We start from the raw sequence: 17606 nt of genomic DNA, 5'->3' as shown, positions 1-17606 counted from the left end.
AGGTTTACAAAGAGTTTTTGTAAATGCTGTTTTGGCTCAGTAATTTTAGTGGAAGTTTGGGAAAATCCTACTGAGTAGTAGGTCATGGGTTTTTCACCTTTTGAGCCAAGTATTTTTCACGTAAAAATCTCTGTGTTCTTTATTTTATGTACTTATTATTCCGTAAACAGTAGTAGTTAGAACACCTAGAAGAACCAGGTTCTTCTAGAGTGAAAATTGGGTACCACATAAATCACCCCTCCCCCCCCCTTGTGTGGTATTGACGTTTAAAACATCAATTGGTATTAGAGTAGGTTATTGGAGATGAGCGCACCACCTAGAAACTAGGAAGGGCAATCCACTGATAGGCCTCCACTCTTTAATGGCCACTACTACTCTTGGTGGAAAAATAGGATGAGAGATCACATCATTGGAGAAGACTATCAGCTATGTGACATTATCACTGATGGTCCCCTGGCTACCATGAAGAAGAATGTTGAAGGAGTAGATGTGCCAAAAACAAGAGCTGACTGCAATGCTGAGGACTTGAGGAAATGGGAAAAGAATGCTAAAGCGAAGAAATGGTTTGTGTGTGGACTTGGTCCAGACGAGTATAGTAGAATTCCAAGTTGTACCACTGCTAAGGAAATCTGGGATACTTTGCAAGTGGCTCATGAAGGAACACCTCAAGTGAAGAGGTCTATAGGAACACTGATATATTCTCAATATGAGAATTTCACCATAGAGGAAGGGGAAACCATCCAGGAGATGTATACAAGGTTCACCACACTGACAAATGAACTTAAGTCTTTTGGAAGGGTTATTCTTGAAGAGGACAGAGTTGAAAAAATTTTGACAAGGGTTCTACTAGTCACTTGGGAAAGCAAAATCACTGCCATTCAGGAATCAAAGAACATTGTCACTCTTAAGTTAGATGAGCTAATTGGAAATCTCACTGCCTATGAACTTAGAAGGCAAACCATGAAGATGGATGCACCCAAAAAGGAAAGGAGCATGGCATTCAGAATCACTGAAGGTGTTGATCTAGAGGAGGATGAAATGACCATGATCACAAAGGTCTTCAAGAAGTACCTAATGAGAGGAAAGGGTCCTTCCAGAAGTGGAAGCTACAACAAACCAAGGATTCCTGAAAATAAACCAATGAGGGGTGTTACAAGTGTGGGAAGACTGATCACCACATCAAAAACTGCCCTCAATGGGAAATTGAATGGAAGAAAAAAAGAGCTGAACGAAGGAGCAGGAAGAAGGAACAGGTCTGACCAAAAAGGAACAAAGGATCAACAAAGGCTATGGTTGCTGCCTGGGGAGAAACATCAGATGAGGACTCAGAAGATGAAGCTGGAGATGAACAAGCTCTTATGGACATAGGAGAATCAGATGATGAACAAGAGGTAAGTATTCTTCATCTCAAAGACAAGATTAAATTCCTATCTAAAGAAAGGCTGTCTGAGCTATTGCAGGATTTCATTGATGAGTTTGAGATAATTAACAATGAAAAGGAAGAGCTGTCTAGGGAATGTATGATCCTAAAGCCAAGTGTAAAAATCTAGAGTCTAGGGATAATGAGAGTGAAAGTGAAAATACTGAGTTGAAGAACCAGGTTCTTGAACTTGACACTAGTGTCTTAGAACTTAAGTCTGAGAACTTAAAACTGAAACTAGGAACAGGAAAGAAGAAAGCTGATCACACTCATCTCACCCTAGAAGAAAACTTAGGAAAAATGAAGGATGAGCTATACATAAAAGATGAGCAGATAAGAGTACTAAAAGAAGATATAGGGAAGGTAAAACATGAACTAGATGAACTTGCAAATGGAACAAGGCTTCTGATGCACTCTCCTGGCTACACGAACATCACAGTAGAAACCAAAGAGGACTTGGTTATGGAACTCAAGCACCTAAGTGGGATCCTAAAAGCAAGTACCTCACTCTTCCTGAAAACAAAATTTGCACACATTGTGGCAAAACTGGCCATTACAAAAATGAATGTAATGCAAAAGAGAAGGCTAGTCAAAAGAATAAAACTTTTGTTCAAGGGAAAAATAGGTTGCCAGGTTAGGCTAAAAAGAATCTGATTCACCCTTTTGCATATAGAAAGGGACCCAAACTAGTTTGGGTTCCTAAGACTAACCTTTGATTTCCTTTTGCGGGTTTAAGTGAATGGGAGCAGCCAAATATGGTACATGGATAGTGGCTGCTCAAAGCATTTGACAGGAAGCAAGAACCAGTTCCTTTCACTTGAGGACCTCAAAGGAGGTAATGTCTCTTTTGGAAATGGGAAGAAAGGTGAGATCATTGGGGTTGGAAAGGTAGGTAAGACTGATTCTCACTCTATTGAGAATGTCTACTTGATTGATTGCCTAAAGTACAGTCCAATCAGTGTATCACAATTATGTGATAGAGGTAACTTGGTAGCATTCACCTCTGCCAAATGTTTTGCTATTGATCTTACCATTGACAAGATTTTTTTGTAGGGAAAAAAGAGTAAACAATATATACATTGTAGATTTGTCCACACTTTCAGAAAATGAACTCACTTGCTTAAGTATGTTGGACAATGATCCCCTCCTTTGGTACAAGAGACTTGGACATGCAAGTCTGAGTCAACTCAATAAATTAGTCTCCAAAGACCTGGTGATAGGGCTGCCTAATATCAAGTTCAAGGAAGACAAAGTTTGTGAGACTTGTGCAAGGGGGAAGCAGGTAAGATGCTCTTTTAAATGCAAGAAAGTGGTAATCACCACCAGAACGATGGAACAGGTCCATATGCATCTCTATAGTCTAATGAGAACATTAAGCAGAGGTGGTAAAAGATATGTGATGGTGCTTGTTGATGATTACTCTAGATTTTCTTAGACATTGTTTTTAACATCTAAAGATGAAGCATTTGACATGTTTACTTCTTTTGTTAGAAAAACTCAGAAATAACTATGTAATCAACTTGCATCAATTAGGTCTGATCATGGAACTGAATTTGAAAATGCTAAGTTTGCTGAATTTTTGCATTCTACATCATAAATTGTTGCATGACTAGACCTCTTGTTAAGAAGATTCCCTATGAGTCACTTAAAGGGAGAAAGCTAAATATATCACATCTTAGGGCATTTAGATGCAAGTGCTTTGTGCACAACAAAGGCAAAGACTCCCTAGGTAAGTGTGATCCCAGAAGTGATGAGGGAGTATTCTCGGGATATTCTTCACATAGTAAAGCTTATAATATGTACAATAAAAGAACTATATGTGTCGAAAAATATATATGTTATTTTTAAAAAAACTAACATTCTTTCTGAGAGGCAGGAACAAGATAATGAAGAGATTGGGCTGATAAGAAATTCAAATGGTGAAACCACAGTCCAGCCTGAAGATGCATCGTAGGAAGGAACAAGTGATGGAACAGGTCCTTCCACCCAGGGCAACATGACAGGGGGAACTGACTAGAGAGGAACTGATCCTCAAATCTCGAGCGAACCTGTACATGAACCTATTCCTCAGTAACAAAACCAAGAAGGAACATCCAAAGAAATTGAAACTCCTATTGCAACATCCACAAAATTGGATATAGATGAACCTGGTTCATCTATTGATCAGAAGTTGTATAGGGGAATGATTGGTTCTCTTTTGTATCTTACTACTAGCAAACTTGACATTGTTTTCAATGTAGGGCTTTGTGCTCGATTTCAAGCAAATTCAAAGGAATCCCACTTGGTTATTGTCAAGAGAATATTTAGATACTTGAAAGGCACTACTGACCTTTGTCTTTGATATCCAAAAGGTAGTAACTTTAACCTAGTGGGACATATTGATGCTAACTATGCAGGTTTCCTTATGGATAGGAAGAGCACCTCAGGTATGGTAGACTTATCTACTGCTGAAGCTGAGTATGTTGCTGCTGCTTCATGATTGTGCTCAATTGTTGTGGCTCAAGAAATAGTTGATGGATTTTGGTATTGAAGTTGGTTGTATCCCTATTTTCTGTGATAACACTAGTGCTATTAGTATGACTAAGAATTCGATTCATCATAAGAGAACTAAGCACATAGATGTTAGACACCATTTTTTAGGGACAACTATGAGAAAGGCTTGATCACTGTGGAGTTTTGTGCTACTGACAAGCAAATTGTTGATATCTTCACAAAAGCCTTATATAGAGATCACTTTGAGAGGAACAGGTTGAAATTAGGATGATTAAAATCACCTAAAAGGACCGATTCAAGGTTAAACGGAAAAAAATTGAAAAAAAACTAGTTAGAAAGTCTGTAAATTGTGTATAATTAGATTAAATCTTGCTCAGTCTCATACTTTTCATAGTATACTCTTGTACTATGTGTTAAAATGACTCATTAATCTCTAATGATATTTTCACAAATTTAGACTTACACAAGAGAATTATCAGTGAAGAACCTGGTTCATCAAGATAACACGGTATGGTTTCTACACTCTGCATAATTTGAAATAACTATATTTGGATCATGAGCAGAGTCCTACCAAATACCAAAGTTCTTGTGAACTTATCCATTACAAGTAAACCAGTTATGTTCAAGACTCCTGACCGTATTAAACTACCTAGATTCTTTTAAGTCTGCTACTCAGGGGGAAGAAAGTGGTTCTTCCGAAACTGAACAGGTATCTTCTGATTCTAAAATTTCTCCTAAGACAATTTCTAAAATTGCTGCAAATTTGGAAAATAGATTTGTAGGATCTATAGTAGGTGTTGAGACTACAAAATCTGGAGAAGTTGGTGGTAAAAATGAAAAGGAAAAAAAGAAGAGCAAGGGTGCTAGGAGTACTGTGAGGGGAAAGGGAACAAGAGTGGTTGATTTTTCACCCACTCATATGAGTTTAAACAAAGACGCATGTGCAATAGTTGTTTAGGGAGATGAACCTGGTTCATCTGTAGAGGAAACCCTTGCAAGACCTGCAGAAGAAAGTGACTGAAAGCTATAATTCAGCTTCTTGATAGAGTTATTAATGGCACCAAAACTCACACCATTCCCTATGGCTTCATTCTCACAACTGTGCTTGCACATTTCAATGTACCTATGAAAAGGTGGGAGGTTAGTACAATCATGGATCATTTTTGGGTTAATACTCTGCTTACTTGCAATATAAAGTCAATGTCACTCCTAAAAAACCTAGTTCATCCAAAAAGGTACCAGTGAATAGCAAGGTCAGAGCCTTGGTGGAAGAAAGTGGGGCTGAGGATGCTGAGATTGAAAGGCTAAAGAAGAGGTTGGTTGAGATGGAGACTAAGAGAGATGCTCTCAGAACTGAGCTGGCAAGAGAAAAAGAGAAGAATGATGGCATTCTTCAAGGTGTGCTGAAACTCCTCCAAGTTAAAAACCAAGCACCTAGTTCTTCCCAGCCTTAAGCCTCTTAGCATAGTGTAGATTAACCAGTGACCCAGTTCAGGATTTTTTGTTTCTTTTGCTCATGTTTCCAGTATCTTTATTTCTTCTTATGCTTTGTGGTAGAATCTTATCAATCATCAAAGAAATTCACTGTCTTTTGCTCTAACTATTTGTTTATATTTCTTTGATGGTTTAAATTATTAGCTTGATCTATGATGATTAATCCATGATTGCATTTGAAGTAGCCTCAGTGGCCATGAGTAAGCTTTAAAATCTGGTTATCTCACATTTTTTATGCAACTTTTTGATGATGCCAAAAGGGGAAAAAAGGTTGTGCTTTAAACAAGTGATGTTTATAACCTAATTTACCCGATCCTTGATGATAAGTGATAAAAAGGAAAAATATTTCTAACATTGTGTTGATGTTGAGCTGAGTTGAAACAGGGCCTAAGTTTATGAAAAGCACAGAGTTTGTCATCATCAAAAAGGGGGAATTTGTTGGCTCAAGTAAAGGTTAGTTTTGAAGACTGACAAAGGAACTCAGGATGAACCAGGTCCATTCCTCATGTGCACAAAAATGGGCAGATTCGAGTATGTGGGTTGCACGTGAAGGAGATAAGCTTAACTTGGTGTATTTAATATCTCTTGATCGAAAAGGTTGCATAATTGATAAGGAGAAGGACTCCTTAATCAAAGAGAACACTATCCAAGATAGGGAAGGAGTTAGAAGTTGAAATCAACTAGAACTCTTCCACCAAGGAAGAGTTGCATCAGAACTCTAGTTATTTCTTCATCTACTAACTTTATAAATTGCAGGATGTTCTCATATTACAGGTGTTGCACAAAAACGCAAAAGTTAAACGTGAATTGGGAGCAAAATAGCAAGACTTTTTGCAAGCAGTTCGTGTGAAATTCAAGTGTACAAACCTAAAGCTACATGAACCTAGTTGAAGAACCAGCTCCATAAAGAGTTTTATGTGTCTTTCTTTATTTCTAGTTCAATTGTAGTAGGTGTTTTCATATTGTACCTTTCCAGCTTTCATAGAAGCAATTGTATTAGGTACTTTGAGAGTTCAAGTTAGAGTTAACTTGAAGTTGTCGCAACAGTTAGAGGCTGGTTGCTACAACGGGATTAGAGGTAATCCTTAGGTTTACAAAGAGTTTTTGTAAATGCTGTTTTGGCTTAGTGATTTTAGTGAAAGTTTGGAAAAATCCTACTAAGTAGTAGGTCGTGGTTTTTTCACCTTTTGAGCCAGGTGGTTTCCATGTAAAAATATCTGTGTTCTTTATTTTATGTACTTATTATTCCACAAACAGTAGTAGTTAGAACAACTAGAAGAACCAGGTTCTTCTAGAGCGAAAATTGGGTACCACACAAATCAACCCCCCCCCCTCTTGTGTGATATTGACGTTTAGAACATCACTTGGGTATATTTCAAATACCCTGATACTCGTTTCATTGCTATCCAATGATCTTGGTTGGGATTACATGTATATCGACTAAGCTTACTTATCGCACAAGTTATATCAGGTCGTGTACAATTTATATTGTAAATAAAACTTCTCAACACTCGAGCATATTCCAATTGAGACTTGTTTTGGCCTTTATTCTTCACAAGAGTATGGTTTAAATAAGTTGGAATTTTTGCGACTTTAAAGTCCAAATATTTGAACTTTTCAAGCACCATTTTAATATAATGAGATTGAGACAAAGCTAGACCTTCGGAGTCTGAAGGATCTTAATTCCCAAAATTAAATCGGCAACTCCTAAGTCTTTCATATCAAACTTACTAGTAAGCATGCGCTTAGTAGCATTTATGTTAGCAATGTCGTTACTCTTTATCAACATATCATCCACATATAAATAAACAATGACTATTTGATTTGGAGTATTCTTAACGTAAACACATTTGTCACACTCATTGATCTTGAAACCATTTAATAACATTGTTTGGTCAAATTTTGCATGCCGTTATTTTGGTGTTTGTTTTAGTCCGTAAAGTGACTTAATAAGTTGACACACCTTCTTTTCTTCTTCGGGAACTACAAACCCTTTAGGTTTTTCCATATTAATTTCTTTTTCCAAATCTCCATTTAAGAAGGCCGTCTTCACATCCATCTGATAGATTTGAAGGCCATATATGGCGGCTAATGCTATTAACACTCGGATAGATGTAATCCTTGTTACCGGTGAATATGTGTCAAAGTAATCAGGACCTTCTCGTTGTCTAAACCCTTTAGCAGCTAATCTTGCCTTATATTTGTCAATAGTACCATCAGCTTTTATTTTCCTTTTCAAAATTCACTTAGAACCCAAAGGTTTATTTTCCGGAGGAAGATCAACCAATTCCCAAGTATGATTATTTAATATGGATTCTATCTCACTATTGACTACCTCTTTCCAGTATTGTGCTTCCGAGGAAAACATTGCTTTTTTGAATGTTTGAGGCTCATTTTCTAATAAGAATGCCAGAAAATCTGGTCCAAAGGAAGTAGCTGTCATTTGACATTTACTACGTCTTGGATTATCTTCACCAAAAGTACTTTTCTTTGCTTCTTCCCGAGGTCGCTTAGATTTTTCACTAGACGGCTCACATTCTATTTTATACGGATAAATATTCTCAAAGAATTCAGCATTATCTGATTCAATTCTTGTATTAATATGAATGTTGGAATTTTCTGATTTATGAACAAGAAAACGATATGCCTTACTATTTGTTGCATATCCTATAAAAATGCAATCAACGATTCTCGGTCCAATCTTTACCTTTTTGGGTTTAGAGGCCTGCACTTTAGCCAAACACCTCCACACTTTAAAATATTTTAAGTTGGTTTTCCTTCCTTTACATTTTTCATATGGAATGGATTGTGTTTTACTATGTGGAACTCGATTGAGTATTCGGTTAGCTATAAGAATAGCTCCCCCCACAAGTTCTGAGGTAAACTAGAACTTATTATCAAAGCATTCATCATTTTCTTTGACGTTCTATTCTTTATTTCCACAATTCCATTAGATTGCGGTGAATAAGGGGCAGTTGTTTGGTGAATAATTCCATATTCCAAACATATTTCTTCAAAAGGAGATTCATATTTGTCGCCTCTATCACTTTTTATCATTTTGATCTTTTTGTTTAATTATGTCTCAACTTCATTTTTGTATTGCTTGAATGCATTAATTGCTTCATCTTTACTATTAATTAAATAAATATAGCAATATCTAGTATTGTCATCATTAAAAATTATGAAATACTTTTTTCCACCGCGAAATGGTATTAACTTCATGTCGCAAATATCTATGTGAATTAAGTCTAAAGAATTTGAATTCCTTTCAACTGACTTATAAGGATGCTTAACATACTTTGATTCCACACATATTTGATATTTCAAGTTATTACATTGAAACTTAGGAAATACTTCCAAATTAATCATTTTTTGCAAAGTTTTAAAGTTGACGTGGCCTAAACGTTCATGCCATAAATTATTTGACTCAAGCAAGTAAGAAGAAGCTGAAATTTTATTCATATCAATGGCAATTACATTGAGTTTGAAAATGCCCTCAGTAAGGTAACATTTTCCTACATACATTTCATTCTTACTAACTACAACCTTGTCGGAAACAAAAACATACTTAAAGCCGTTCTTGACTAGAAATGATGTCGAGACTAAATTCTTCCACATTTCAGGAACATGAAGGACATCATTTAGAGTCACAATCTTGCCAGAAGTCATCTTCAAAGCTATCTTGCCCATTCCTTTAATTTTTGTAGTAGCGAAATTTGCCATAAAAACTGTGTCATCGGGTCCAGCAAGAGCATAAGAAGTAAACAACTCCTTGTTACCACAAACATGACGAGTTGCCCCCGAATCAATCCACCATTCTCTAGGATTTCCGACTAGGTTGCATTCCGAAAGCATGGCACATAAATCGTCTATTTCATCATTTTTCTCAATCATGTTTGCTTGGCTTTTCTTCTTTTCCTTCTTTGGTGCACGACATTCAGCAGCCTTGTGTCCAACCTTTCCACAGTTGTGGCAATTACCTTTGAACTTCTTTTCCACAGTTGTGGCAAACCGAATACAAACAACCGAGTAGAAAATCACAAGGATTTTAATCTAGGATTAAGTAGAAAGTCGCAACGACGTTAATTTCAAACTGGAATAGAAAATCTGAATATTTTAATCTCCAAAACGGGAGTAGAAAATCACTATGATTTTAGTCTCCCAAACCAGAAAGTAAGACGAATACCAAAATAAATTTAGATTCCTTAAGCTTCGTACCACTTTGTATTCAAAACCAGAAAACTAGAAAAAAGTTAGTTTAAGTAAACAAAACAGAAAAATTTCGAGCCCACAATTTTATTATGTGTCCTTAAGGAATTTAATCCTCTCACAGTTACCCAAGGTTACGGATTAATTCCTCCCAGGATAGAACGAAATAACGATTCTGTGATAGCGGCACTTTAAATCACAGAACTTCGGCAAACTCAAATGACGGAGCAAATCACACAAAATGCTTACGTTTTTTCATTGGAAAAACAATGCAGAATAGAGAAGATAGAGGGGAGAGATCAGATTTTTCGGTGGTAAAAATGAGGCTGATTCTCTCTATTTATAGCCAACAGAGTTGAGTTCCAACATGTGCAAAGGTGCCTATTCGGTTGAAGAGGTAGCTATTCGATTGACCGTTGGAAGTGCCACAAATTTAATAATTTTTCGTGCACAAATATTAAGAAAGGAAATATTAAATGAGAGAAATGGAAACTAAATTTGGTCCAAATAATTATCATTCAATCGACCGAAGCCGAAGCCGCAGCCGAGCGACGATGACGATGGTGCGAGGTTGCTATCTTCTCAACTCTCTAAGAGCTAGAAGAAGTGTTTCTATATATAAGCACAAGAATTTTCCTCTTCCTATCCAATGAGGGATAAAGTTCCTTTGTAAAAAGGACTAATTTAAAATTTTATTTCCCCCTATTTTTTCCCCCGCCATTTTTCATTCACACCTCTTTTGTTTTGATTAACAAAACCGAACAAGTACAACATATAGAAGGCAAAAATAAATTATGTGATTAGATTTTTGAAAATATTGATCCGTCTGATCTAGCTAGGAACCAAGTATCCTTTTTTTTGGAACCCCAGGAAAACCTGTAGCCGCTACAGCCTCGACTGTGCACACTGGGTAAACCCTCTACTATGTAATAGCCTGCAAATCACACAGGGAATGTAAACCGCACTAGGCAAGCCCCGTGTGATAGGCAGACCCAGAGGGCATTGAGGGGGGATCGAACTCGCGTTGCCCGTATAGACAACTCCCTCCAAACCCAACTGGGTCGTCCCTTCAAGACGAACCAAGTATCCTTGTTATTACTACTCCTATGACTAATGTAGAGACGTTCTATTTTATGCGAGTGCCGAGGAGCAAAGCTTTTTATTTTATTATTGTCATGGTTATAGAAAGGGATTTTTTTCCTTCCTATACCATATATGAAACTTTATTACCAAATATGTGCATAATATCTAAATTACCCGCCTAGTCCACATTTTTCCTACAATTTCTGTACCATTTGTTTATTAGGAATTAATAGGGCAGAATCTTCTCTTAATAACGCGCGAAAAATCAGGAAAGAATCTTGGGATTGATTGATTCTACATTAAATTCAACTTTTGAAACGGAAAGGAGATCAAATCATATCACGAAAATCTTTTATCTTCAATTTATAATCAAATTCTGTTCCGTTTTTTCCTCACAATCGCTACAAATCAAAATCTCAGTTCGTCATTAAATCAAAATCACTACAAATCCACCATTGACAGCCATAAAAGCTTGAAAGCTTTGAATTCAAATTTTGGGTTTCAAAAATCATTATTTGTTTGGATTGGGTGTTGTTTAAAATAATTGGGAATATGGTTTGGAGTTTATATCTCAATTTTGAGGGGTTTTGGTGAAGATTAGACTTGGTTTTGACTGAATTTCAGATTGAAACTCGAAGAAGAAGAAGAAGAAGAAGAAGAAGAAGAAGAAGAAGAAGAAGAAGAAGAAGAAGAAGAAGAAGAAGAAGAAGAAGAAGAAGAAGACATATTGCATAAATTGTAGATATTTTGTAGATAAATTGTAGATTATTTGTTCTGATTGTAGATGCTTTATTTTTTGTTTTCACAAATAAAAAACGACTAAAACTTCTACAAATCTTCTGAAAAAACACAGTTATGTCAAAAATCTCAATTATGCTACAAATGAATGGGAATTGGGATATTAAAATTCAATGTACCCAGTTTGTAGATATTATGTAGATAATTTGTAGATTTTCAACATAGATTGTAGTTTAATTGTAGTATAAATATAGTAATTATGTAGATACCCTTACAAATAATACTGTTTTATACATACTTAAACTGATTTGTAGAAAATTTGTAGATGAAGAGAAAAATTTTGTAGTCAACATTTTTTCAACATAGATTGTAGTTTAATTGTAGTATAAATGTAGTAATTTTGTAGATAATTATGAAAATAATATTGCTTTATACATCCTAAAACTGATGTGTAGTTTATTTGTAGATAAATGTAGGAATTTTATAGATATTACCGTAAAATCAGACTTCCATAAAATTTGAAATATATGTGGCATAGGATGTAAAAATCTCTTTTATTTATTTCAAATTCTGCTCAATCCAGCTGTAACTACTTCATATTTTTGTTGTATCAAATATGTGTATAAAGTGTGCGAAATCAAGAAACCCATATTAGAAATAGAAAAAGAAAAATAGAAGTAAAAATAAGAAATGGAGAATGGAGAAGTAGAGAACAGAGGAGTTTCCTCGTCGGAAACTGTCAACGGCGGCGAAGATGTATTTAGTTCAAATTCTGATCAATCTAACTGTAACTACAATTTATCTACAATTTCTGCAATATGTCTTCTTCTTCGAGTTTCAATCTGAAATTCAGCCAAAACCAAGTCTAAATCACCAAAATCCCTCAAAATTGAGATATAAACTCCAAAATATATTCCCAATTATTTACAACAACACTCAATCAAAACAAATAATGATTCTTGAAAACCCAAATTTGAATTCAAAGCTTCAAAGCTTTTTAATGGCTGTCAATGGTGGATTTGTAGCGATTTTGATTTGAAAACCCAAATCTGAAATATCATGATGCTGTTGCGCGAAGCTTGTTGTTCCTATGGTTCTGTTGCTTTTGTTTCACATTCGTAGTGCACATTTCGCCTTCACGTTTGTGAATACTGTTCTGTTTAAAAATCTTCAATTTTCTGTGAATTTAGATGGAGAATTTAGTTTCAGAAGATGGAAAATGGTAAAAAGGACGTGGGTATGGGTAAAATGTGGGTGGGACTGAGGGGTTAGGAGAGAGAAATGTGCAGATTCCTTTAATTAAGGAGTAAATAATGTACAATTAATTATACCCTTAATTAATTATGGTATAGAATTGGTAATTTGGTATACTAAGTGTAATTAAGTCAAACCTTAAACATTAAGGGTAATAAGGTTTCCTATGTAACATCGGAATGCAAAAATTCCTTATAGAAAAAGGAAGTCCAAAATATGCTAGGTAATATTTCTCACATCTAAGGATGTGTTTGTTACGAAGGAAAATATTTTTCGAAAAATGTTTTCCAATTTTTTCATATTTGATTAGCTTAAATATTTTGAATAATATTTTCCTTATGAACTCATTTTGCTCCAATTGGAGGAAAATATTTTCCTTATCAAGAGAAGGGAAAACATTTTCCAAAACTTCTTCTCAACCTTTCCCACCTTCACCAACGCACCCCGCCCCCTCTCTTCAAAAAAGGCTTTTTTTTTTCTTTCAAATTTCGGTTTTCCATTACCACCCACCCTACTACCCCTCTATCCCAGCTCACCCTCCCCCTGCAAATTATTTTACTTTTTTTTTGTAATTTAAATTTCTCTTTTTTTTCGTTTTACTGCCCCCACCCCCATCAAAAAAATTTTAAATATATTTTTCAGTTTTAATTTTATTAAAAATATTTTTTAAATATATTTTCAGTTTAAATTTTTTTATTTATCGGTTTAAAGATTCAAAATTTTACAAGTTCCAAAATTATGAGTTTGAAGATTTATGTGTTTGGAAGTTTACGGGTTCGAAATTCCGCGATTTCGAAAGTTTAGTGGTTCCAAAGTTTATGAAATTTGTGGGTTCGGAAGGTTGTTGATTTGAAAATTTATGGTTTCATGTTTATTATATCTAAATTATTTATAAATACTCTTGATAAGTTATTTTTCTTAATTTGCGTACCAAACACTGAAAAATAAATAAAATTAATACTTATTTTCCAAGAAAATATTTTCCACGGAAAACTTTTTCCGTTATACCAAACACACCCTAAATCTTAATATATAGTAAGAGTTGTCAGTATCTATGTCCGTCAGCAGCAAAAGGGTTTGATTCCAGTTATACGAAATGTGACGAAAAAGATTGATTTAACAAGATATACTCGAAAGCTGAAATGATATAGTGGTTGTATCTTTTTCTTGTCATAAATCATGCTAGCTGAGTTTCTTAAAACGTTGATCTCCAAATTAAAAATCATTATCAAGAAATATCATTTTCGTGAAGGACAAAGAAATGCTGCAGCTGACAGGTGGAAGCATGAGAAGGATTTGCAGTTAGTCATCCCACACAACTGAACTTGCAGTCTTCGTAAATATAAGTTTCACGAAACATATTGAGAGAGATTGTTCCTTTCATGAATATCCCGTGAATAGCAGAAATACATACACCCTCTTTTTTGAATGATTTTGGATTATAAGTATACATATTCTGAGAATTATTAAATTAGTGTTATTTGTTTGAGTTAGTGATAACGAAAGAGAAATATCCGCATTCTTCATAACTTGCAAGTTATATATAATATATAAAGTAAATGCAAAATACATATATGTAAAGTAAATTCCGTAAGTGTCTGGCCGGTCACACATGAACGTTAGATTAAAATGATAAAATAGTAACTATTCTGAATTAAGGAGGACCCAAGAACCAATATGACTTAAGTAATGGTGTTATCTTTTTGGGTAGAAATTTTAGCTTATTATTGTAGTATTTGATTTTTAAAGGGGAAGAAGGGGAGGCAATTTGCAGAGGGAGGGATAAGAATGAATGTATATCTAATAACTGAATGAATCTCAGAGCAAATATACAATAAAACAACAAATATTTATAAATGATATTGACAACTATGTGCTGCCGAGATCATACTTTCATTACTTGCCTTACGGACTTTTTACATGCCATAAATAAATTTAAAAAAGAATAAAAGGAAAAATTACAAAGTAGTAAGAAAGAAGTAAAGAAAAATACAAAAAGGAATCACCCTATGTTACATCACATATTAACTCCTGAGTTTCTCTATTTTCTGTTAGGTTAATGAATATATATATATATAAGGAAAAGAAACTCTCTTTCTCAATATATACAATTTGCTTCCTCTGTGTTTGAATTCCTATCTTTTTTACGCTTGCTTCATGAAGGGGAAATCTTCTTTCTTTTGTTTTGGAAATGAAGATATCTTGTTGTTGGGAAGCTCTCAATTCAATGCTTGGTATATTTGGGCCTTATTATGATGATGTCTTGTGTGAGAGCATAATGGGCAGGCCATTCTGGGGAAGAGCAAAAGGTCCATACTGTATTCCATTGTGTGGGCCCATCATAGACCACCTGCCAAACATTGAGGAGAGCAAACAAATTAGGAGATGAGTAACACTTGACCTTACTATTTTTAGCAAGTCTATTGTTAGAGCTTCTCTTTTAAAATGGAAATGATAAGAATTCAGTTAGAGCTAGATGAAAATGTTTTTATTTTTACCAACCTGTACTTTGTGGTCAGATGATGTACAAGTATCAAAATCTCCAGCTTGGCTAATTCATTGCCTGGACATGAGTGGACCCCATTGCCAAATGGTATGAAAGTATTGGGCTTTGGAGAAACCTGGCACATCAACAGAAAAAGATTTGTCTCAGATCATAGTGGAATTATGAAGGGAAAATTAGGAAAGAATGTAAATATTTTCCCTCTGATATTTACCTCAAATCTTGAAGGATCAAACTTCTCTGGTTCTGGAAAATTGTCTGGGCTATGGTGAATGTTTCTAAACAGTGGTAATACTTTCCATCCTTTTGGTATTAGATATCCTGAAAATATCAATATAGTTAATAAAAATAGTTTTTTCTTCTTTCAAAGTATAGTGTAAAATATTTGACTTTATAAAAATCTGAGGGGTCAAAGCTGACCTTCAAACTCAACATCTTCAACAGCTTCTCTGAAAGTAAAAGATAAGATAGAAGCAGCTCTAAGTGTCTCTTGGATCACCCTTGTAGTCATAGGCATTTTCTTGGTGTCGGGCCATGTTAACACTTGTCCTTCACCATTCTCCTCTTTTTCCCTCATTATTCCCTCTTGCTCTTCCTGCAATGATAACAACAACATTATTATTTTTTGCCTCCTATAATGAAACCACCCTTATAAGATATTTTCCTCTTCTTTTTCTTGGTTTTATTTTAGAGTGGGAAATAGACATTAAGTTTTGAACTTAATAGTTTCAAAGAAGTCAAAATTTTGAGTCTATTAAATTTAAATTCTGAATCCGATTACGAGAAAAATGGTACTACTAGGGCATAGAATCTTACAGTGACAGCTTGTAGGACAGTAGGATTTTCTCCAAGGTATTTAAGGATCCATGTAAGAACACTAGCTGTAGTGTCTCTAGCAGCAAATATGACTCCAATGATATTATCTGCAATTTGTTCATCACTAAGATCTGCTTGATCTCCCATAAAAGATCCTAGCAAATCAGTATGATTCTGTTTTGTTTCCCTCCTAACTGAGATGATTTTGGCCAAGATATTTGCTAGCTCCTTTCTTGCTTTCATTGATTTGTGGAATAGTGTTCCTGGGAGATTGATTGGCATCGAATTGTATCCCGTTTCAAGAATGTAATAACACCTCTTGAGATCCTCTCTATAGAGCATGTCATCCTTTCCAAATATGGAAAGCAATGCAACGTTGAATGTGTACTGCAAAAAAAGAAAAAGTTACCAAATTGAGAAAACATGTTCATAGTATAAGTATCCATTTTGGGAAAAACAAACAGGGGACTCTGTTTTCCCCTGTTTTTTATGGATGGAAATTTTGAGAACATACTGTCTTCATTTCTTGGTAAGTGTTGATCAATCTTCCTTCCAAGGATTCAAGTGAGCTTTTTGCGATGGATTCGATGTCTGAGACGATGTTTTTGATGGATTCGGGCATGAAAGCTCGAAGAACTAGCTTCCTCAGCTTGGCATGATAATCTCCTTGATGGAAGAAAATGGCTTGTTTTCCCAACATCCTCTCTTTGCTAGCTGGAAATGTAGGCTTAAAGAGATGAGCTTTTGTGACCAAAACTAGCTTTGCTGCCTCTGGGCTTGATATCATCACACATGGGCATCCCAATATGTGTGTCTTGAATATTGAACCATACCTGTTTCAAAAAAAAAACACCCATTGCTCATTAGCAACTAAAGATCAAGAAATCCAACAAGGAAATCAAGAAAATGAAAGGGTTTTAGTACTAACTTCTTGACTTTGGAGGCAAAGAAAACACTTGGGTTTTGAGAGTAAAGTTGGAAAGTTTCTCCAATATAAGGCCAACCCAAAGTGCCAGGAGGAAGAGGCAACTTCTTGATACCAAAAGCAAACAAGTTGAAGATAGAATGGAGAAGAAGAAGGGAGCAAGAAATGAAAGCAAATAAGCAAAACATGGAAACAAACTCCATGACTCTTTTCTCTGTGTTTAACAGACAAAAAGTACCAAAAATGATAGTATTTCTAAAGCTCGTGGTGACACAAATAGAGTGAAGATGAGAAGAAACCTTAATTTGATGGTTTAATGAATGAATACAAAACCAAATGAGAGGGTATATAAATATAGGTAAAAGGAGAAAAAGAAGACGTGGGGGGGGGGGGGGGACTATGAAGGGGAGAGGAGGTGGGAATAGGAGCCTATTTCCAATTACAGCTCGAATCCCACACACGGAATCTCCCTCCAGCTCATGTTTTCTCTAAACTAAATAGAAGAGAAAGAGAAAAACGAAAGAAAAAGATCTAAAAACTAGAGGGCGTACGGCACGTGTCAGTCAAGATGTGTTAAAGACTTGAGAGAACATGTGACAACAGTTAGGGCTGGTTTGGTTTACTTACTAGCTAGTTATGCAGAAATTATAATGCAAAAATTATTTATTTGG

At 35.3% G+C, this 17606-nt stretch overlaps 3 protein-coding genes across 3 annotated transcripts; 1 reads left to right on the top strand and 2 right to left on the bottom strand.

The window, feature by feature from the left end:
• Positions 1–393: 393 nt before the first annotated feature.
• Positions 394–5367, top strand: LOC138875479 (uncharacterized). The gene is made up of 9 exons (XM_070154307.1): positions 394–840; positions 910–1156; positions 1318–1391; positions 1514–1919; positions 3562–3704; positions 3817–3846; positions 4590–4787; positions 4872–4926; positions 5111–5367. Exons 1-9 carry the CDS (start codon positions 394–396, stop codon positions 5365–5367), a joined length of 1857 nt encoding a protein of 618 aa, XP_070010408.1.
• A 1694-nt stretch (positions 5368–7061) lies between these two features.
• LOC138875478 (uncharacterized) lies at positions 7062–9301 on the bottom strand. Its single transcript, XM_070154306.1, has 4 exons — positions 8743–9301; positions 7743–7987; positions 7371–7601; positions 7062–7274 (listed from the first exon to the last, which is right to left on the bottom strand). Exons 1-4 carry the CDS (start codon positions 9299–9301, stop codon positions 7062–7064), a joined length of 1248 nt encoding a protein of 415 aa, XP_070010407.1.
• Positions 9302–14521: 5220 nt separating this feature from the next.
• On the bottom strand, positions 14522–17234 carry LOC104218760 (abscisic acid 8'-hydroxylase CYP707A2-like). Its single transcript, XM_009769335.2, has 7 exons — positions 16939–17234; positions 16525–16843; positions 16011–16397; positions 15615–15789; positions 15409–15515; positions 15194–15312; positions 14522–15041 (listed from the first exon to the last, which is right to left on the bottom strand). Exons 1-7 carry the CDS (start codon positions 17136–17138, stop codon positions 14942–14944), a joined length of 1407 nt encoding a protein of 468 aa, XP_009767637.1. The 5' UTR covers positions 17139–17234; the 3' UTR covers positions 14522–14941.
• Between the last annotated feature and the right edge of the window lie 372 nt (positions 17235–17606).

The sequence above is a fragment of the Nicotiana sylvestris genome, chromosome 8 (genome assembly GCF_000393655.2).
Source record: "Nicotiana sylvestris chromosome 8, ASM39365v2, whole genome shotgun sequence".
Classification (NCBI taxonomy): domain Eukaryota; kingdom Viridiplantae; phylum Streptophyta; class Magnoliopsida; order Solanales; family Solanaceae; genus Nicotiana; species Nicotiana sylvestris.
Note: the sequence above shows the minus strand (reverse complement) of the source record. Positions and strands in the feature narration are given on the sequence as shown.

Excerpts from the sequence above, each read along its gene's own strand:
- LOC138875479 (XM_070154307.1), top strand. The coding sequence starts at position 394 with ATGAGAGATCACATCATTGGAGAAGACTATCAGCTATGTGACATTATC. Across the intron at positions 1,920-3,561 it reads AAGTGGGATCCTAAAAGCAA|ATGAACCTGGTTCATCTATT; the intron begins GTACCTCACTCT and ends AATTGGATATAG. Across the intron at positions 4,788-4,871 it reads GCAAGGGTGCTAGGAGTACT|GGAGATGAACCTGGTTCATC; the intron begins GTGAGGGGAAAG and ends ATAGTTGTTTAG.
- LOC138875478 (XM_070154306.1), bottom strand. The coding sequence starts at position 9,301 with ATGATTGAGAAAAATGATGAAATAGACGATTTATGTGCCATGCTTTCG. Across the intron at positions 7,602-7,742 it reads AAGCACAATACTGGAAAGAG|GCAAGATTAGCTGCTAAAGG; the intron begins GTAGTCAATAGT and ends GACAAATATAAG. Across the intron at positions 7,275-7,370 it reads TTCCCGAAGAAGAAAAGAAG|ATCAATGAGTGTGACAAATG; the intron begins GTGTGTCAACTT and ends AATGGTTTCAAG.
- LOC104218760 (XM_009769335.2), bottom strand. The coding sequence starts at position 17,138 with ATGGAGTTTGTTTCCATGTTTTGCTTATTTGCTTTCATTTCTTGCTCC. Across the intron at positions 16,398-16,524 it reads CTTACCAAGAAATGAAGACA|TACACATTCAACGTTGCATT; the intron begins GTATGTTCTCAA and ends CTTTTTTTGCAG. Across the intron at positions 15,790-16,010 it reads CTGTCCTACAAGCTGTCACT|GAAGAGCAAGAGGGAATAAT; the intron begins GTAAGATTCTAT and ends TTATCATTGCAG.